At 46.9% G+C, this 21,247-nt stretch overlaps 2 protein-coding genes and 1 pseudogene across 2 annotated transcripts; all 3 read left to right on the forward strand.

The window, feature by feature from the left end:
• Positions 1-1,583: 1,583 nt before the first annotated feature.
• Positions 1,584-7,392, forward strand: GIP (gastric inhibitory polypeptide). The gene is made up of 6 exons (XM_037494099.1): positions 1,584-1,638; positions 2,449-2,555; positions 4,356-4,502; positions 5,462-5,551; positions 6,301-6,402; positions 7,270-7,392. The coding sequence occupies exons 2-6, from the start codon at positions 2,470-2,472 to the stop codon at positions 7,277-7,279; spliced, it is 435 nt and encodes a 144-aa protein (XP_037349996.1). The 5' UTR covers positions 1,584-1,638; positions 2,449-2,469; the 3' UTR covers positions 7,280-7,392.
• A 1,240-nt stretch (positions 7,393-8,632) lies between these two features.
• LOC119232574 (ubiquitin-conjugating enzyme E2 L3-like) lies at positions 8,633-9,399 on the forward strand (annotated as a pseudogene).
• Positions 9,400-13,435: 4,036 nt separating this feature from the next.
• SNF8 (SNF8 subunit of ESCRT-II) lies at positions 13,436-20,811 on the forward strand. The gene is made up of 8 exons (XM_037493760.2): positions 13,436-13,537; positions 13,888-13,938; positions 15,207-15,345; positions 16,161-16,265; positions 17,390-17,462; positions 18,476-18,617; positions 19,466-19,540; positions 20,538-20,811. Exons 1-8 carry the CDS (start codon positions 13,484-13,486, stop codon positions 20,673-20,675), a joined length of 777 nt encoding a protein of 258 aa, XP_037349657.1. The 5' UTR covers positions 13,436-13,483; the 3' UTR covers positions 20,676-20,811.
• The last annotated feature ends 436 nt before the right edge of the window (positions 20,812-21,247 follow it).

The raw sequence follows: 21,247 nt of genomic DNA on the forward strand, positions 1-21,247 counted from the left end.
CATGAACTTGGCTGCTGATGGTTCAAAGTACTCCTGGCCAGTGGAGATAGGAGAGCCTGGGAAGGAGGCCTTGGGTCTGCCAAAAATGCAGTCTGTGCCCTGCCCCTTTAGACTAAGAGCCTGTGGACAGTTGGGTGCTAAGGACTTGGAGAAAGACAAAGGAAGCACCTGTGGGAGTCTCCAGCCTGGTGGGGGGAGACAGGACCCTTGGCCTCAGGAAGCTCCTGTACTGTGGGGAAGACAGAACCCTGGATCACACCCCAGATCTCAGAAAGCCCAGGTCTGATAAGCGAGATAAAGCCCCTGCCTTGGAGAGCCTTCCAGTCTGCCAGCCTGCTCAGGGGTCCCCATTCTGATGACAGAGACAGGACCACATACTCTCATTTAGAAGCTAGGGCTTCTGGGCCTCCCTCGTGGTGCAAGGGGTTAAGCACCACACTATGAAGCTGTCAAGAGCCTCTGCAGCACGAGTTCAATCCCCGGCCAGTCAGGGAGCAACCCACATGGCGCAGCAGACCTCTCCTGTCTCGCCCGCTGCTCCCCTCAGCAGTGTATTTCAGTCAGTCTGCCTGTTCTGTTCCCCACTCTGTCTCTGGTGAATCCTGTCACTCCCTTCATCTCTTGCCTGTATTCCAGGTCTTGTATGCATAAATAAATAAATCTTAAAAAAAAAAATAGAAGCTAGGGCTTTTGAGGAGAGACCTGTGGTTGTTTTATTATTATTATTATTATTATTATTATTTATTATTATTGTTTGTTATTCAGAAGGGTAAGTTTACCAAGAAAAAGAGACAAGAGACAAGAAAGTGACATAGCCGCAGGTGGGCAGAGCTGCATTTGGAAAAGACGGGTTTGTCAAAAGAGACGCCTGTGCAGACACAGGCAGGCAGTCTGGGGCTGGAGCTGCCTTCTTCATAAATCATTACAGAGTTGTAGCCTCCACCATCTCTCCCTGAGTTCTCAAGGCATAAATGTGCGTCATTCCTCCACTCCGTCACTAAGCAGGGAGATAGTTTGAGTGCAAGTTCTCAATCTACACAGCTATCCACAAGGAGCCCCCATTTCCATGTTCCCTTGACCCTTTACCCTCTCACTCTCCAGTCCTTTCTTGGCCTTTTGGGAGCTCCCCACCCAGATCACAAAGGGGACATTGCCAAAACCGGCCACTATTTCCAGAGCTGGGGTTCAAGTGACTCACCCACCTAGAAGTGACCTTCTGTCAGTGGGAGTGCCCCCATCCACCCTGTCCAAAGCCTGCCCCTCACCAAAGTCATTCTTTCTGAGGGTACCTCTAAAGGAAGTGGGGGATAGAATACTGGGTCCTGCACCCAGAAGGGAGGAGCAGGGAGAAGTATGGGGCACTTATGGTCCCCTAGGGGCAGGTCCAGATTGCAGTTGGAGATACCCAAATGTTAATCACCAATTAGCACAGTTCAAGTGGAAAGGGCAACTTTATTATGTGTAATGTGTGGGCTTAATTTCTTGAGATAAGATGCTTTTAGGCTAATCAGTGGCTCTTGGTGCCTGCATATATAAAGGAGCGACAGGGGAGACCTTCTTAAGGCTCCCAAGTGCCAGAAGGTAGGAGGGGGAGACCTAGTCTTGTCCTTCTTCAGGAAGAGCCAGGAAGGAAGTCTGGTAAGAGGGCAACTAGGATGGGGGATGGACATGCTTCTGGAGAGGAGGTGGGTCTTGGCACCCCTGAGGTGCTCTGTACCCTCACAGCTCACTGTTCCTCTCTATTAGAAACAGGAAGGTGGAGGTATGGGGGCCTTTAACACCCAGGTGACAAAGGTAGGAAGAAGGACTTCTGCAGAAGGTTCATGTCTAACTTTGGTTTGCAGCTCTTGGAGGGGAGGTTCCTTATTGCTCTGCCTCTCTACAGGAGAGACATTGGGTAACATGAGCCAAGGGGCAGACTCAAGGGAAAATGTCCCTGAGCTAAGACTGTGAAACCAAGAAGGGAAGCATGGATGGTTCTATATGTGTTTTTCAGCCCAGGCAAGAGGCTGTGATTTAGGTGACAGACAGCCAATTTGAGAGCTGCAAAGCTGGCTGGTATGAACTTTGGAGGACCCCAAGGCGAGAATCTTGCCCAACCACATGCCTGTGGTGTCTAGTCACCACAGCCAGGAAGGGGGTCACACACACGGGTCTCCACTGTGTTCTTCTGCCTGGATCTCTCCCCACTGCCCTCCGCCCGGCCCACTCCGACTGCACTTAGAAATGAAATAGAACAAAAGCAGGGTCACCTCTTGGCCAGGCTCCACTCCCTCCTAGTCACTAACTCTAATGCCTAGCACCCCCACCCTCCTCCAAACATTGCTCCAGCCTCTTAGGAAAATCCCAACTCCCAGGGCTCAGTGCCTCTGGCTCTCAGAACCCTTAATGACTCCGAGGGCCCAGAAGTGCCCCTCACCTTTCATCCTGGCCCTTCTCCTCTCTCAGCTCAGGAAGTCACCCTTGGAAATGATGGCCCTGAAGATCTTCTCTCTGCTGCTGGCGTCCCTGCTCCTGGCCCTGGTCCTAGGGGAGAAGGAAGAGAGCAGCTCTAGGTAGGAGAGATGGGAAGGGAGGGAACTGGGGCAGGGGAGGGGAGGGCTGGGGAATGACTTGGTTGTTTCTGGATTCAAGGGGGAGGTGAGAAAAGGAGGAACCCCAGGCCAAGAAGAAAGCAACTGGGGGTTTAGGAAGGGGCGGGGCTGCCAGCTGTCTAGTGCAAAGAGAGACCAGAAAAAGAATATTTGTTATGAGCTGCAGTTACAACAGGAGACACTGTGGTTAGCTCTCTGGAAGAACTGCTCAGCAGTTAAGTGTCTGCAGCGATGATAGCATCTCTCTTCCTAAGAAAAGCTTTAGCCGTTCATCTATGAGTGCATTCCATCAATTTTTTTTAAATGATGTATGTTTGTATGTATATGTGTATGTATGTATGTATTTATGCATACAAGAACTGGGGTATAGGCCAGAGGTGTGGGGGGTGACATGATTCACCAGAGACAGAGTGGGGAACAGAACAGGCAGATCAACTGAAATACACTGCTGAGGGGAGCAGCGGGCGGAGCAGGAGAGGTCTGCTGCGCCATGTGGGTTGCTCCTTGGCTGGGGATCGAACTTGTGCTGCAGCGGCTGCGGACAGCTTCATAGGTTGCATCTTAACCCCTTGCGCCACCAGGGTGGTCCTCATTCCATCAAATTTTATAGAGGGCCTCCTGTATGCCAGGCACCGGGGATATATGTGAGGAATGGTCCACAGAGGCACCCTGCCTTCATGGGCATGTGGACCAAAGAGGAACCAGACAAAGAACCATCTAGGCCTGTTGCAAATTGTCTTGAGTACACGAGGGAGAGCAGAGGGCATTAGGAGTGAGAACAGCTACAGGCTCTGATGGCCTTGCGGGGAACAGGAGAGGCTTGACTGAGTAGATTGGGGCCTTCTTGGCTATAAGCCGAGCTGGGAACTTTGGCTATGTAAATTTGAGGCAGAGTTGTCAGAGACATGTACCAGAAGAGGCAGCCTCATGTAGAAGTTAAGATCTAGACCTGGGCCCAGTCTGCCTGGGGGTAAACCCTGGATCTGTCACCTGTGCTATGTGCTGAAGTAATCTTTCTACACCTTGGCTTCCTCATTCACAAAGAGTGGCTATAAATAGTCCTTCCTGCCTAGTGGTGTTCTGAGGATAAAATCAGTTGATGTGTATTAGAGGGTTTCTAAGGGACCTGAATCACTGCAAGAACTTTAGGCGGGGGGGGGGGGGGGGGGGGTTGTCCCTGGTGCCTCAAGGGTAAGCGTCACCACCATGAAGCTATCTGCAGCACGAGTTCGATCCCCGGCCAGGGAGCTGACCCACATGGCGCACAGACCTCTCCTATCTCACCCCTGCTCCCCTCAGCAGTGAATTTCAGTCAATCTGCCTGTTCTGCTCCCTGCTGTCTCTGGTGAATCCTCTCACTCCTGTGCCTCTGGCCTGCACCCCAGCTCTTGTATGCATAAATAAATAAATCTTAAAAAAAAAGAGCTTTACGGGGGCGCTTATTATCTTTAGTATCGAACCAGAGGACTTAATCATCAATGACTAGGGCAAGAGGAGTAAAGGAGGAGCTGTGATCCAGTCCTTTGGGACAAGGGATTCTCAGACCCCTTTTTGCTAGGAAGTCAGAGCCACAAACACTGAGGATGCAGGGAGTGGGTCTTCAAGCCAGGATAAAGTCCAAGGGGCAAGGATAAGAGGGTGTCTCCATAAAAACTCAAGAAACGGTTGCTTTGTTCTCAAGCTTGGCCTACAGTTCATCAGCCCCTCCCCCTTTCCAGCTGCTATGGCACCCTGTCTTCTCTCTCCCTCCCTGTCCCTCAGATTCCATCCTAAGGTCAGTGGCCCCCAACCTCGAAGCCCCAGGTATGCTGAGGGAACTTTTATCAGTGACTACAGCATTGCCATGGACAAGATCCGCCAACAAGACTTTGTGAACTGGCTGCTGGCACAAAAGGGGAAGAAGAGCGAGTGAGTCACTGCGCATGTCCACTCCTGTTCCTCTTGCTCTGCCTTCCTGTCTTCAGACAGGTGCCGTGCATAGCTGTGTGGGTCAGGTAATACCACACGGGAGGCACGCCCCTGTGTGCTAGATGACAGCATGGCGGCCCTGGCCAGGACCCTAGGCCAGTTTTCCAATCCTTTCCTCCTAAGGAAAGGGGTCCAAGGAAATTGTGGGGCTCACAAAGGATCCCAGGGGGCTGGGGATGAAGGTAAGGGGAGCTGAGCCGCTGCCATTGACTGTTAGGTGGTAGTCCCTTTATACTTTGGAAAAGGATCAACTGTTTCATCCTTCCTTCTCTTTGCCAAGACTCTTTCCCTGCCCTGAGTCTTTAGTCAGCATGGTTGATTCTGGAGAGCTTCTCACTGGCTGCTGAGGATAACGAGTGGTAAAATTCAGTGGAGAAAGGGGTACCCGTTCTGCTTCTCTGGTTGAGGTACCAAAAGATTCCATAGTTTCTTAGACTGGAGAATATCTGGAGTCTCCCCCAGTCCCACCCACTCCCAAATCTTTTTTTTTTTTTTTTTTTTTTAATAGAGGCATGTTTTATTTATTTATTTATTTGTTTGTTTGTTTATACAAGCACTGGGTACAGTCAGAAGCGCGGGAGGGTGAGAGAATTCACCAGAGCCAGAGCGGGGAGCAGAGCAGGCAGAGGGACCGAAGTACACTGCTGAGGGGGAGGGTGAGAGAATTCACCAGAGCCAGAGCGGGGAGCAGAGCAGGCAGAGGGACCGAAGTACACTGCTGAGGGGTGCGGCGGGCGGCAGGGGAGGTCTGCGCGCCATGCGGGACCCTCCTCCGGTGGCCGGGGAGCAGCCGGGGATCGAACCGGCGCGGCAGAGGCCGCGGGCAGCTTCGCAACCCAGCGCTCAACCGCTGCGCCACCGGGGAAGCCCCCCCCGCTCCCAAATCTTTATCTTACCAGCTGGAAACACAACCTCACCCAGAGGGAGGCCCCTGCTCTGGAGCTGGCCCATCAATCTAACAGGAAGGAGGAGGCCAGGGAACAGCAGGGGTGAGTAAGCCCCCAGGGGAAAGGGTAGTGGTGGGGCCTCCTGACACGCCCCCACCTTATTGTTCCCTCCACCAGACCCCCTCCTCCCTCAAGCAGAGCTGAGGATCCAGATAAGAATCCTCTTCCACTCAGAGTTCAAAGAGGGGTCTTCATTGACCTCCTGAGGTCAGCCCCTTAAGGGAGAAGCCTGGGAGGAATGGGGGTGGGGTCTTGGAGGGGGTTGGGCACCAGGGTTTCTAAGATAGAGCTGAGTGTGCTGTTACCGAGTCAAGGAGAGTGGCAGTAGAGAAAGAGACCTCTGGCACTGGCTTCCCCACCTCTCTCTGCCAAGTTTCGGGAAGACTGTGGAACAGGAGGACTCTCCCAAGGCCAGTCCCCCAAAATCAGTTACCCTGTCTCTGAGGAAGTTAGGAATCTATGGAACATGTCATTCTAACCAGTGAATATTCCCAATGTAAATTTCTTGGGTTTTTGGAATGCATTCAGGGAGACTCATCAAGGTGGGTAGTGGTCTGTCCCTCCTACAAGAATTTTGTTTGGCTTTGCCCATAACCACCCCCACCTCCACACACACCAGCCCCTGCCAGATCTGGGTGGAACTTTGAAAGCTGAGATAACTGAGAGGCAGGCTGTTGTGTTGCTTCTCTCCTCAGCCCCAACCTGCCCCTGCAGTCCCAGTCCTAGTATTTACTCCCTCCGGCAGGGATCAGACTATAAGGGCTGCCTGGGCCTTTCTTTCTCCTTGGCAGCTCTGCACACAAGGACCTGAGTGATGAAGATATGTTAAAGGACTTACTGTTTCAAGAGCTGCTGGCTTGGATGGTGGATCAGGCAAACCTCTGCAGGCTCAGGTGGGGGTCTGGGTAGTTTTAAGTGTTCTACACTGTGGTTATAAGCGGGAGCTTTGGGGTCAGATGCAAATTTAGATCTCCACCCAAGACATGCTGGCAAATTACTTAGCTTTTCTGAACATGTTTTTGGAAGGTAACTAAGATAATTCCATGGAAAGAGCTGGGAGAAACAGGTGAGGAACACTAAGAGTTCCACAATGTTGACAGTGATAATTACCACTTGCACTTCTTACTCAGTTTCCTCCAGGTGAGATGCTACCCTCAGCACCCCTCCCCATCTGGGCTGTGCTATTCACCCTATTCTCAGCTTTCCCCCTGTACCATGGGCCATGACACCTTCCCAGTGATAGAAGCTTTATAGCTGGAGGCATGTTCGCCCTCTCTGTAGCCACCACTGGTCCTAATTGTTCTTGAATCCATCTCACCAGGTAGCAAGTGTTTCAATCTATCATGCCCCCAAAGTGAGGATGGCTAAATACCACGGAGAGATCCATTTACCTAAAGGGTGAGACTCGACACTTGCTCGAGACACAGATACCAAGGCAAAGGCAAAGAAACCAAAACACACTCAGACTTCGGTGCTGGGAAGCCAGGGAAGGATTGAGGGAACAAACCTGGGGTGGCTTAGTGTAAGAGGGTAAGAAGGGAGAGGTAGTGTGACCGGAACAATGAAGTATGAGAAAGCCTCCATGGGAGGGTAGCCTACAGTCTGCACTTTCTTGAATTAGTTTGATTAGTTATGATTTGAAAAGTAATTTGGAGATAGGATCAGGTGAGCTATGGCTGCATGTTGGGATAAATTGGTTTTGCTGACTCTAGGCTGATAATGAGCTCCACCACTTCTTCTTCTCTCTCCACCCTCCCCAGGTTTCAGTGATTCTTACCAAAGCCAGCTCAGGATTGGTGTGTGCCCTCCACATACTGTGCTCCCACCATAGCCCCACTCCCGGGTACCCAAGAGAAACCAAACCAATAAAGCTTAAGCTGACATAAAATCTCTGTGCCCATTGTCAAATACTTATTCAAATGTCTAGAGCATTAGCAGTGTATGTTTGTGCGTGTGCCACCCATTAAAAATGAGACATGGCTCTTACCTGCATCTGTTAATTCATCCACTTATTCTACGAACATTTACTGGAAACTTCACATAGGAAGGAACTGTGCCAACCACTGGGTATACACCTTGAAAATCAACATACAAAAACCCTATTTAAATGAGGTTAGGAGGCTAGAAGAACCTTCCTAGGTATATTCAATCAGCAACTACAGGACCCAACATGCCTTCCACCAGAAGTGATGTTGCTTCCCCACCACGGTGGAAGAAATGTTCTTTACTCGGCAGCAGCCCTTCCAAAGACTATCTAAGGGGGTGCCGGCTTTTGATCTAGGAAAGTGCATGTCAGCCTCACCAGGAGACTGTGCTTTCCAAATTTCCTTATTGTTATTGTTTCCAAATAAACCCATTTTGTTGATTCATTGGTTGCTTTTTGTTTGAGATCAGCAACAGCAACACAGCAAATAATCCTTGTCCCTGGAGGATTTACAGTCTAGTGATAAAGATGGACTTTAATCTTTAAACACACAAACACATTAGGAATCACACAGTGTGCTAAGTTTTTATTTTTCTATCGAATTAACCTTGCATATGACATTGCTTCAGGTGTGCATCAACGTGTGTCTATACTACATTAAGTTTACCACTAAATGTCCAGTTCTGCTCCCATCATACAGCTGACCCCTTTGACCCAATATATCCATGCACCCAGTATGCTAAATTTTGTGAAAAAAGACTAGAGTGGGGGCCTCCCTGGTGGCGCAAGGGGTTAAGCACCAGACTATGAAGCAATCACAGCCTCTGCAGCATGAGTTCCATCCCTGGCTGGCCAGGGAGTTACACACATGGCGCAGCAGACCTCTCTTGACTTGCCCGCTGCTCCTCTCAGCAGTGTACCTCGGTTAATCTGCCTGTTCTGTTCCCCACTCTGTCTCTGGTGAATCCTCTCACCCCCCTGGGTCTCTGGCCTGTACCCCAGCTCTTGTATGCATAAATAAATAAATCTTAAAAAAAAAAAAAAGACTAGAGTGCTACTAGGGAGGGTAAAGAAGCCTTATGTAGAAGAAGTGGGGTCATCAGGAGAGCCTCACCAAGAAAATGACTCTTATGCTGAGTGAGATTTGAAGGATAAAATGGCCAAAGGACTGGTGGACTGTGGATCATTCTAAGGAAGCAGCAGTGTCAGGTCCACAATGGCAGCCAGCAGAAGTCTGACAAAGGAGCTTGAAGAAATCTGCAAATGTGGAATGAAAAACTTCCCTAACAACCAGGCTGAGGAAGCTAATTTATTGACTCGATGAGGGCTTATCGTCTTTGACAACCCTGTATATAAGTGGTCTTTATAGTTGAAATCAACTTTCTAGCACTGAAAATCACATTTAAAACCAAAATCTGGGGCCTCCCTACTGGCACAAGGGGTTAAGATGCAGCACTATGAAGCTGTCTACAGCCACTATAGCACAAGTTCGATCCCCAACCAGGGAGCTGACCCACATGGCATAGCTGACCTCTGCTGCCTCGCCCGCTGCTCCCCTCAGCAGTGTATTTCAGTACATCTGCCTGTTCTGCTCCCCATTCTGTCTCTGGTGAATTCTCTTCCCACATCTCTTGCCTGCACCCCAGCTCTTGTTTGCATAAATAAATAAATCTTTAAAAAAAAAAAAGGAACAACAACAACAAAAAAAAAAAGGAAGAAAAATCTATTACCTAAACACAGATGAAAAAGGACAGGTCTGTTTGCCAATAACTACTGCTGAAAACTGGAAGCCAGCACCAAAACTGATGAGTAATCTAGTCCCTTAGAGCACTGGTGAATGACCCCCCCCAACCCAAAGCACCCTCTTCAGGCTGACCTAACGAAATACTCTAAGAACTGTAAAGAAGACCATAAGAATGTTGGAGAGTTTACAAATAAATATGGGGAAAAGTGACCCGTGGAGTAAAATCTCCCATGATTGCTTCCACAGTGAGTAGAGATAACCCCCAAGAGTGCATTCAGACACCCTGCAAAGCTGGACTCCGGAAAACTTAAACATGTCACCACCTGGTGTTTGCATGTGGCAGTTACTAACTTCCTCCAGTTTTCTTAATCAAAAGTGGTCTAAATAGCCTGTAAAGAAAGGATTAAAAATGTAAGACATTCTAAAACACACACTTATACACAGAGCGAGTGAAGCCTTAATAATATTAGCCAATGTTATTGTTATGTAGCAAAGTGGACAATAGGGAGAGGAACACAGGTAGAGGCTGATCAGAACACTTAAGAGCTTTTGGATTTTCTTCTCAGTACAAGGGAGAGTCCTGGTAGAATATTAAGCAGGAACAGATCAGAGAAGATCTATTTGCATTTCCAAACAATCACTCTGATGATTGTGAAGATTATATTGAGATGAACAGGGATGAAAGTGGAAGTGGAAGACTGCTCCTGTAGGATTCTAGGCTTACACTAGGGTGATGGAGGAGAGGGTGAAGGGAAGTGGGCAAACTTGTCCCAAACTTAATACCTTTTTTTTTTTTTAATTTTTAAAAAAATTTATTTATACAAGCACTGGCTACAGTCAGAAGCGTGGGAGGGTGAGAGAATTCGCCAGAGCCAAGGGGAGAGCAGAGAAGGCAGACTGACAAAGTACACTGCTGAGGAGAGCAGCAGGCTGCAGGAGAGGTCTGCGTGCCATGTGGGACCCTCACCTGGTGGCCGGGGATCGAACCGGCGCTGGGAGGCCCCCAAACCTTATACCTTTAACTTCCAGTGTTCCAAGCCTTCCTGAGCTCAGTCTGCTGCCTTCTCCCACGCCCTGCATTCGCAGAAGGCAAGGTTGTTTCTCCTCCTTAGCTGGGACTACCTTTGCCTTGAATATTACCTCTTCTATCAAAAGTGATCACGTCAAAAAAAAAAAAAAAAGTGATCACGTCAAATGTGATCTAGTCACGATTCAGTGGCCCAGAGTTAAACACACTTAGATTCAAATCCCTTACTAGGTCTGTGACTAGGCAGGTTTTCCTCTCTCTGAGCCTCAGTTTCTTGCCTGGGAAGAAAAAAAAAAAAAGATAAAGAAGTATCTACCTCATAGGATTGAAGTAAATATTAATTAAGATAATTCCTGGTACAGTGTAAGTGGTCAATGAAAGTTAACTTTTGCCATTCTTCTTCACACACTTAAGCCTCAGTTTCCTCAGTTTAAAAATACAAGGGTATTAGTTTAAAAATCAGGGAGTAGCAAACTGGATAGGCTGGACGACTGTGCCAATAACATGAATGAGCAAAGTGGGAAGGGTGCGGGACAATGGGGAGGATGCGGACTGTGAAAATGGAAAAGACAAGCTCCCCTAAAGCCTTCTGCTGACCAAACAAAACTCTTTTGAGAATTGAATTCGCCTGAGGGCTGCCAGTTTGCAATCTCTTCCTTCCCCTCTGACCTCCTTGATTTCCTCTCCTCTAAACTGCTGGAGTTCTGACAGTGTGCACCACACAACTGAGAGCATACCTCTGCTCAGAGGGTATATTCTAGTGATGCTCCATAGAACTCTTTATGTAGGCAAGTTTGGATCCATATTTCTGGGATCTTGGATATGAGTGTGTGGGGTTGGGGGAAGGGTGTCAGTGAATCAGGTTTTTTAAAAATAAATAAATAAATAAACAAATAAATAAACAAACAAATAAATAAATACACACACACACACAATGCTCTCACTATGGGCTAGGCATTGTGCTCCAGACTTAATCAACCTCATTGGGGAAAAAATTATGTTGATCTTTAAAGCCTCATCAAAACCCTTTAAGATAACACCATAATAGATGTCAACCACACACAACAGCGCCTCCAGGAGGTCGAGAATTAAAAGTTGTGCTCTGGGCCTCCCTGGTGGCACAGGGGTTAAAAGACAGGGTTTTCAAGCTGTTGCCAGTCAGCAAGCAACTCACACACATGGCGCAGCAGACCTCTCTTGTCTCCCCAGCTGCTCCTCTCAGCAGTGTATTTCAGTACATCTGCCTGTTCTGCTCCCCACTGTCACTGGTGAATCCTTTTACCCCTGCACCTCTGGCCTACACCCCAGTTCTTGTATGCATCAATAAATAAGTCTTTAAAAAATATATAAATAAAAAAGAAGGGACAAATCTGTGTCTGAGAATGTAAATTTGTGTCAAAGGTGGCTTATGCTGTCTGGGCTATATATCTGAGGACATATGAAAGTGAATCTGAAGATATGGCTATGAAAGGCTGAGTGATTGCTTAACTTTGGTCCTTGCATCCATTAACCTTAGATTCTGTTTCAAGTAACAGAAAAACACAAACTAGTCACTGCTTTAACAAACTGAACATTATTTTCTTTACTGTAAACATCTAGAGACAGGCTGCCAATTCATGACTGGTATGCTGCGCTCCACAAAATTCTCAGGCACCCAGGTTTACCGGGCTTGGAATCCATTGTCTCTCAAGGTCTGAAGTGACAGCTAAATGTCCAGCTACCCATTTCTGTTCCCTTCCTTTTTCTTTCTCCTTCTATTTGAAACCTCTCTGGTATTATTCACACACATGGTTTCTCCCTGCTGAAGAAATGTAGGCTAGCTCAGTTTCTACCATAGAACTTCTTGCCATCATATCCAATTAACAGCTGGCTAGGTCTCCTGTGATGTACCACAGACCTCAATTTCAACATCTCCGAAACCACTCTTAATTACTTCCCGAACTTCATTTTGTGGTCCCCCATTTCTGAATACTGCCAGAAAACTGAAAACTTAACCAAGCCTGAAAACTTAACAATTGTGCTGACTTTCCATCCAATCTGTCCCCATTTTAATCAGTGTTACCATCTTACCTTCTTAGCATTTCATGAATCTCTCCTATTCTCACTGCCCTCATCATTTGTTTCAGTTTGTTATAAATGACGTAATTAAGCCCAGATTTGCTGTTTTTTTTTTAAACAAAAATTTGATATTAATATACCCTGATTTAAGAATCCCCCAATTAGGGTCTCCTTGGTGGTGAGGGGTTAAAATCTCAGCGCTGTCAAGCTATTGCCAGCCACTGCAGCATGAGTTCGATCCCAGCCAGGGAGCTGACCAACATATGGCGCAACAGACCTCTCTTGTCTCCCCCTCAGCAGTGTATTTCAGTGGATCTGCCTGTTATGCTCCCCACTCTGTCTCTGGTAAATCCTTTCACCGTCCCTCCTGCACCTCTGGCCTGTACACTAGTTCTTGCACATATAAATAAAAATAAATCTTAAAAAAAAAAAAGAATCCCCCATTAGCTCCTTGTTAAACTCGGTAATGCCATCGAGATGACCTATGGAGCTTTCCAATCATACAGAAGACTATTTTTTACCCCGGATCTGATGAGTAACAGTCATAACTGACTGGTATTTATGTGCCAGGCATGCACTAAATGCTTTGTTGTATATTTTCTCACTTAATCCTCCCAATAACCTCATGAGTTGCTATTATTCTCTCACAAAAGATCAAAGAATTTGTCTTAAGTTACAGAGCTGAGCTATGGAGCTTGGTCATCTAACTCGAGTTCTAGTTCTTAACCGCAAGGCCTTCCTTGGTGTGAATCTCTGCGTGATTTCAACAGGTAAATTCATGAGAGCGGCCTGGATTCTCCTTTATGCTCACAATGGAACCCTCGGCGTCCAACTCTGCACGCATTCGGTGGCCAGAGCACTGGATGACCTGCTGGAGGCCGGGGTGGGAGTGGAGGGGGGGTCGTGGGAAGATCAGAAGGTCAAGGCGCCCGCGTGGAAAGTGAGCCGGGGGCAGCGCGAAGCTGGCTGGGGGCTCGTATCCGCGTCTTCTCCACCATCGGGTTTCGTCGTGCCCCGCGACCAGCAAAAGGCGGGGCGGCTGGGCCCCGCGCCGCAGGAGCTCTCCGCCCGCGGCAGGAAGCAGGCGACGGGCTTCCGGCGCGCGGAGTTGACGCGCGCCTCGCGCTTCCGCGTTGGGGAGCTGCCGGCGGATCCCGGGAAGCGGAGACCCGGGGAGACCCGGGGTCCCGGCTGCGGGGCGGCCCGCGGGCCCAGGGCGGGATGCACCGCCGCGGGGTGGGAGCTGGCGCCATCGCCAAGAAGAAGCTTGCTGAGGTGAGGGGAGAAGGCCCATCCACAGCCACCCCTGACCCGCGAGGGACTGAAGCCGCGGAGCAGAGCTCTGTATCCTCAGCTCGCCTGCCGTCAGAATCTGACAGCCTTCACCTTCCTGGGAAACTGAGTTTCTCCTGCTTCCGGTGGCTTGGAATGTCAGCACCCCCAGATCCACCAGCCAACCCCCTCCCCCTCCCCCAAATTTGACTACAGATGAGTCTCTTCAACTTCCTCCTCCCTCTCCCTAAGAAGCTGTTTAAGAACGACCCTCCTCTTTTCATACTTCAGCTGAGTCATGAAGTATGAGGCAGCGCCCACTCTCAACTCACGCTGGTCTCTTTGTCTGACAGGCCAAGTATAAGGAGCGAGGGACTGTCTTGGCTGAAGACCAGCTGGTGCAGGTGAGTCTGTTAGAGGGCCCGAGGTAGGAAGGGAGCCCCGCCAAGGTTGGAAAGGATGCCTTTGATGTAAACAAGACTGTTTGGATTGAACTTTTAAGTAGGGTAGATGGCAAGTCCTTCCGATTTCTGGGCTGCTCAAATCCCTTAGGTGACTTGCTAATAACAATGATAGTTAACGTCTCTGGGTGATTACCTGCGTGTAGCGTTCCAGGCATCTGTCCATTTTCTTTACATACACTATTATGTTCTTTTCTCCTTACAATCCTATCAGGAACTTTATTCTTTCCAGTTTAGACTTGAGGAGACTTGGGTGTCGAGTAATTTATCCCAGGTCACATGGGTAGTAAATGCTGGAGCTGTTTGATTTAGGTCTTCAGGGTATGTGTGCGGGAGGTTTTCTTTAAATGCCTAAGAATAACATGAAAACATTGCTTTGGCAGTCTCCTTCTCTAACACTTCCCTTTTCTGTGCATGCTTTGGTGAATTCTGTTGTTACTGGTGAAGGTGAGGAGGAGGCAAGGCAAACTGGCCCTGGAGTTGAGGAGAGCTAGTAGACACAGGCTCTGCTCTTCAGAAGTTTGCACTCACGGCAGTAGCAACGGAAAGTTTCTAATATGCAGCAAATGAGGAAATGTCGGACCAAGAGATAGGCTGTTATTTAGGGAAAGAAAAGGAGTATACAAATAAGAAGTCAGAAAATCTCTAAACCATTTGTATTGAGCTTTAGAATATCATCTGCTGCACCCACATCCTCCATTGGGAATTCTCTACCTGGAGTTAATCCCCAAGGATGTCCATCACTCAAAGATTAAACAACCGCTACATACTTAGTTTATGCCACGCTTCCTTTTTCTCCTATCTAGCCTTTCTGTCAGTGGCTGAAAATTTTCCACTGCATGAATGATGAATTCCCGAACTTTAAGGCCAAATGGATTATTATGTGCTCCTTCAGTTTAGTAACTATGTTTTGGATATTTTATTCTGGAAAAAATAAAATGAAGCGCCACATTAGATGTGCACATCGATTGTTAGATGCACTCTGACTTTACAACAGGAACTTGTGAAAATAAATTGAGGAAACACTACAGCATTTCATTTCTGCTGACAGCAGAACTGTGAAGGAGAGACAGGGACAAAAAGAATGGGAACAGTAAACAGCATAATGGGGCCTGAAGGAGATAGCCTACTTCTGGGTCAGGTACCTGTTTTTGGCATTTGATTATCACCTGGCGGGGCTGCCCCTAACCACCCCCTTGTCCATCTGACAGATGTCAAAGCAGTTGGACATGTTCAAGACCAACCTGGAGGAATTTGCCAGCAAGCACAAGCAGGAGATCCGGAAGAATCCTGAGTTCCGGGTGCAGTTCCAGGACATGTGTGCCACCATTGGGGTGGATCCTCTGGCCTGTAAGGCGTTGTCTATAGGGGTCCAGTGTTCTCCTAGGTTTCCTAAGGGACAGCAGCGTACCTGGTTGTCATTACTACTGTTGGGGTATCTTCAGAAAGGCCTGCAGGGAGATCCAGAAGATGCTGTCTTTAGGGAGTGCCTAGCAGGATGATTGCATGCCCCTTGTGATGGGGATGATGGGGGATGTTGTGGAGTAGGCTGATCTTCTTTTGATCTACAGAGTAATTTTTTATGACTATGTTTCTCCTTTATTAAGAAATAAAAACACATCAACAAAAGGGAAAGAAGAAAAGGAGAAAGTAGAAGTCTCCTAACCCATAATCATAGAGATAAAGGACTGTTAATGGTTTAAAGTCTATCTTCCTAGAAACCTTCTTGTATGTACGCTTTTTTTTACATATATGGGATTATGCTGTAATCACCACTCTATAACCTGCATTTTTCAGTCAATAATACATTGCCTCCAGTGGATTTTTGAGTACTGGGTATGCCTTAGCCTTGTCTAGTCCACATGTCCTACTATATTTCAGTATATGCTTTGGAAAGAGAAACTAATTTTTATAGTATTCTGAGCCAGAATTAGTGGCCAGATGAAAATGGCTTTTCGATTGCCCACCCTTTTGAACTGTCTGAACCTGTTCTTTAGCAGAAATTATCCATCAAGAGTTAGATTGTGTTGAGGATCCTGAGTTGTAATTAGAGCAAAAGGCATTAAGGCGAGGCAGGGAAGATTTCCCATAGGATGGCTGTTTAAGTTAGCTTTGAAAGAAAAGATGTAAATTGATGAGTAACCTAGCTTTTGCTTTTCTTTTAGCTGGAAAAGGATTTTGGTCTGAGATGCTAGGCGTGGGGGACTTCTATTATGAACTGGGTGTCCAGATTATTGAAGTGTGCCTGGCCCTGAAGCACCGGAATGGAGGTGAGAGTGGCAAGTTCATGTGGACTAGAATTTGAATTTACCTGAGAGGGAGAAAATCCTGATAGACGATCTTTTTTCGTCCTGCCGTCTGTAGGACTGCATGGTCTTGAGAAGCTATGAGGTCTTGAGAAATCTTAGTTGCTTCATGCATGGCAGTTCTCCATGGCCAAGGGTAAATGAAATTACCTGAATGATTGCTCTGTTCTCCAAAGATTGCTGACCAGAAAGATCTTGCCCCTCATCATTACAGAAAATAGTAGGGAGGTAGGAAATAGGCCCTGAAGTGCTTGGGCTCTAATTTTATAGTGATTGTAGGCCTGGTCTGCCCCTCTAGAATATAACACTAACTGTCTGTGCTCCCCAAAATATGGCCTTAAAAATGGTCATAAGCACATTGCATGGTGTGCAGAATAAAGACAACTTAAGGGCCTCCCTGGTAGTGCAAGGGGTTAAGTCTTAGCACCATGAAGCTATACACAGCCATTGCAGCATGAGTTCAGTCCCCGGTCAGGGAGAAAACCATATGGCGCAGCAGACCTCTCCTGACTCACTTTGTCAGTGTACTTCGGTCAATCTGTCTGGTCTGTTCCCCACTCTGTCTCTGGTGAATCTTCTCACCCCCCGCATCTCTGGCCTGTACCCCAGCTCTTGTATGAATAAATAAATCTTTAAAAAAAATAAATTATTGGGGCCTCCCTGGTGGCACAGCGGATGAGCATTGGGTTGCGAAGCTGCCCGCGGCCTCTGCAGCGCCGGTTCGATCCCCAGCTGCTCCCTGGCCACAAGAGGAGGGTCCCACATGGCGCGCAGACCTCTCCTGCTGTGCCCGCTGCTCCCCTCAGCAGTGTACTTCGGTCCTTCTGCCTGCTCTGCTCCCCGCTCTGGCTTTGGTGAATTCTCTCACCCTCCCGCGCTTCTGACTGTACCCAGTGCTTGTATAAATAAATTAAAAAAAAAAAATCTTAAAAAAAAAGATACATGATCTTTTAAAAAAAAAAATTATTATGAATAGAAAGAGCCTTGTGATCAAGAACATTTATAGTTTTTTAGAGGTGATACTACCTTTGTTTTGTCAGCCATAAAGGTAATCCTTCATTTGCTTTCTGTCCTCCCATCTCCAATAGGTCTGATAACTCTGGAAGAACTACATCAACAGGTGTTAAAAGGAAGGGGCAAATTCGCCCAGGATGTCAGCCAGTAGGTCTTGCTTCCAACCCCTTCGAGTATAGAAAATCTTTAAAATCAAATGGAAATCTTTTCTCTATGTTGCTTGCATGTCTAGGGAAGAAATTATTTTCACTCTTGTGATCAGGAAAAAAAAGATATTTTGAAAAATGAAAATACAGAAAAAACACTCATTTTTCAATGGAGATTACAAAATGTTGAAAACATTTTGCATATAAGCATTTTGCTTTTCTGTGCCATTTTTTAAAAGCTTGTATGCTCTTGATTATTTGAGGTCAAGGAAGAGTAGAACAGGCACTGAGAAAGGCTGGGGAAGGGGCTGTGGGGTCAGAAGTTGGGGTATATATTGACCTGGTTCTTCTGGTTCGATGTATGACTTCAATTTGATAAAAAGGTAAAAGGCTGTCAGTGTGTGGGCTGGCTATATTGATCTGTGGGTTTTCTTTTTGCCTAACTTGAGTTCATTGTCAACTAAGAAATCAAAGTCAGAATTGGGTTTGAATTTCCAAATGGCACTGATCAGCTGGGTTGCCCACTTTGAAATGGATAAGCACTCTTTTTTGCCACAATTCACACTACTCCCTATTGTCTCTTAAGTTCAGCTCATTCATTCATATTTCCTGATGGGTTCCTGTGGGCATACATTTTTTTTTTTTTTTTTTTTTTTGGTGGGACCCCCACCGCTGGCTGGGGATCAAACTGGCACCGCAGAGGCTGCGGGCAGCCTCGCAACCCAGCGCTCAACCACTGCGCCACTAGGGGAGGCCCTGGGCATACTTTTGACCTCTGGATACTGGAATGGCTTCCTGAGTGGAGAGCCCGACTCCTGTTCCATTTCTCGTGAATGTTGAAACACCATTTGGTGCCTTTAATTAAATGTTTGTTAGTATGTAATGTTAAATGTTGTTACCTGTGGCTCAGCTTTTTGAGTCTTCTGTCAGGAAATCCTGCCCAGGGCTGAAACTGTATTGTAGCTAGGCCTGGTTTACCAAGAGTAGTCTTTAAGCAGCTCTTCCTCACCTCAGAGACGACCTGATCCGGGCCATCAAGAAGCTAAAGGCACTTGGCACTGGCTTCGGCATCATCCCTGTGGGCGGCACTTACCTCATTCAGTCCGTTCCAGCTGAGCTCAATATGGATCACACTGTGGTGCTGCAGCTGGCAGAGGTACTGGTGTGCCTTCTGAGAGGTGCATGAGGGGCGGTCTGGGAGGGGATTCTGCTCAGTGCTGATATTCTCTTTGTCACTCAGGTCTTTTGCTGAGAATGTCTAAGGGATGAACTACTCAGACCTGTGCTTATTTAGCAGACCTTTATTGAGCAGCTACAGTGCAGATTCCTGGGCTAGCCTGTGGGGCATATAAAGATGGGTACCATATAGTTCCTGCTCTCAAGGAGCTTACAGTCTAGTGGAATAGACAGGCATGCAGGCAGCTATTTTTCCTTGGGTAGACAGACTCTTTGATCTCTTTTTAAAATTACTTTATGGCTTCTTCTAAACAAATATTGAATCTTCTTTATATCCTCCTGTTTCTTGGCAAGCCTTAAGAGTATACCATCTTTCTCCAAATCTTTATCATGAATTTAGGGAAGACATGTTGAGTTTCCTTAATTCTTTGATGGAGAACAAACTAAATAAGAGGGCATGGGGACTGATTGAGGAATGGGTAAGGGGAAGCAGGACGAAGGCTGAGTATTTAAATCTTTCAGTCTATGAACAGTGAGTGATTATCATTCCTTCTTATCAGCTTTTCCTTGTTATACTCTATATAGAGTTCTCTGAGAAAGTCTGAATTAATACTTTAGGATCTTGCTTTTCAAACTGAATCCCCCCACCCTGTCTCTGTTACTCTGAAAGTCACTCTCTCTGCTGGGACCTCTAAGCATTTTTCTACACTCTGAGTCTTTGCTCCAGGGCAGTTCCTTCTCCTGTCCAAATAAATTGATTTTCTTCGGGCAGATGGTGGCTCTAAAGGAAAGCACTCTTAACCCACTTCCTATTCCTCCTTCCTTCAGAAAAATGGCTACGTGACTGTCAGTGATATCAAAGCCAGTCTTAAATGGGAGACCGAGCGAGCACGGCAAGTGCTGGTATGTGACTTTTGGAATGGCCCAGAGAAAATGGGCCCTGGCCAGGAGGTGGGTGGAAAGGGACCACACAGGCAGAATTTTAGCCTCTTTCTGCTGGCCTCTTGCCTTGGAGGCTACTGCAGCCACTAGAAATAACCCCAGCATTTCTCTGGAGATGGCACTGAGAGGTAGAACTCACAAAGGCCGGCCTCTGAGCCTGCCATGTGTGTAAACCCAGGGGTTTTGCCATTGTTACTGGCCAGTCACCAGCACCTACTCTCCTGACCCGTAGTCTGGTCACTTGGCTAATACAGTTTGTACTGGAAGTAACACTGTTCATGCAGGGTGAAGGGAATGAACTAATTATGATAATTACATCTATATTCTTATTTTTTATTGCATATTATAGTTTTCTATATACAGATTTCATGGAACTAGTGAAAGACTGATGTTGTGAAGAGGGAGCAGCATGAGAATGCAGTACCCCTGGCTTTGAACACCTTATCTAGGCAAATAGCTATAGACTAACTTTATCTGTAAGGAGGGGCTAACAATAACATACTGGGCATAACTAGAACATATTCTAGCTCTAGGGAATGAGTCCATTTTAATACTCATGGTCCTTCCATTAACGGTTCCAAAAAGGTTTACCGCATCTGTTCCCAGTAAGTTAACTGCAAAGATTGCTGAAAGTGATCTCCATTTTGCCTCAGTGATTTGCTCAAGGCCACACAGCAAATATTTCTGTAGTCTTAGTCTTCTACAGTGTCCCGCTCTACTCGTCTTTACCCTCTTCCCTAGCAGCAGGTTAAGTGACCGACTGAGTGGCATTTTTCACAGCTCGCCAAAGGTTAAGGCCAAACAGATCATTCCTTTTGATTATGTAGTTATGTGAAGGCACCCATATAGATTTTGGTTGAAAATCCCTCTGAGGCCAAAATAGGTTTGGGGATTGTCTATCCTACTTTGACTATGGAAATCCCCTCCTTAAATGTCTCTTCCTACCTTTTCTCTCCAGGAACACCTGCTGAAGGAAGGGCTAGCCTGGCTGGACCTGCAGGCTCCAGGAGAGGCCCACTACTGGCTGCCAGCTCTTTTCACTGACCTCTACTCCCAGGAGATTACAGCTGAGGAGGCCAGAGAAGCCCTCCCTTGACCCTGGAAGTGTGGAAGGGGACAGCAGGCAGGGAGAAGAGGGAGGAGCTGTTGGTGAATAAAACCTGGACAACTTTGTAAAAAAAAACCAAAAAAAAAAAAAAAAAAAGAAAACCAGAAAAAGTTCCAAGTTTTTTTCTTCCCCCAGTATTCTTCACCCATTATTTTATTTTATTTTTTTAAAGTGCCTTCACATTGCATCTTTATTGGAGAAAACCTCATTTATCCAGGAAGGATAACCTGAGTAACATAGATAACAGTGAGCACATGTAAAATGACTTGCACAGGTCATCTACAAGTTCATGGTAGAGCTGGGCTAGAAAGAAGGCTGTCTCCTGGCCAGACAGTCCAGTTTCTTTATAGCCCTGACACATATATTACAGGCTGTTAATTCAAACTTGTCCCTTATGTTTCTTATCTCAAACCAGCAGACCCCAATGGACCAGTAAATAATATTTACTCTCAGTCTCTTCCATCTTCCTCTGTAGAGATTCCAGGTTATGACAGACTCAATTACGAGTATGAAGGAAGTCAGTCAGTGTTAAACAGTGGCTAGAGGAAAGAGAACAATGG

Source organism: Talpa occidentalis, unplaced genomic scaffold, assembly GCF_014898055.3.
Source record: "Talpa occidentalis isolate TD23 unplaced genomic scaffold, MPIMG_talOcc4v2.1 talOcc4.7, whole genome shotgun sequence".
NCBI lineage: Eukaryota > Metazoa > Chordata > Mammalia > Eulipotyphla > Talpidae > Talpa > Talpa occidentalis.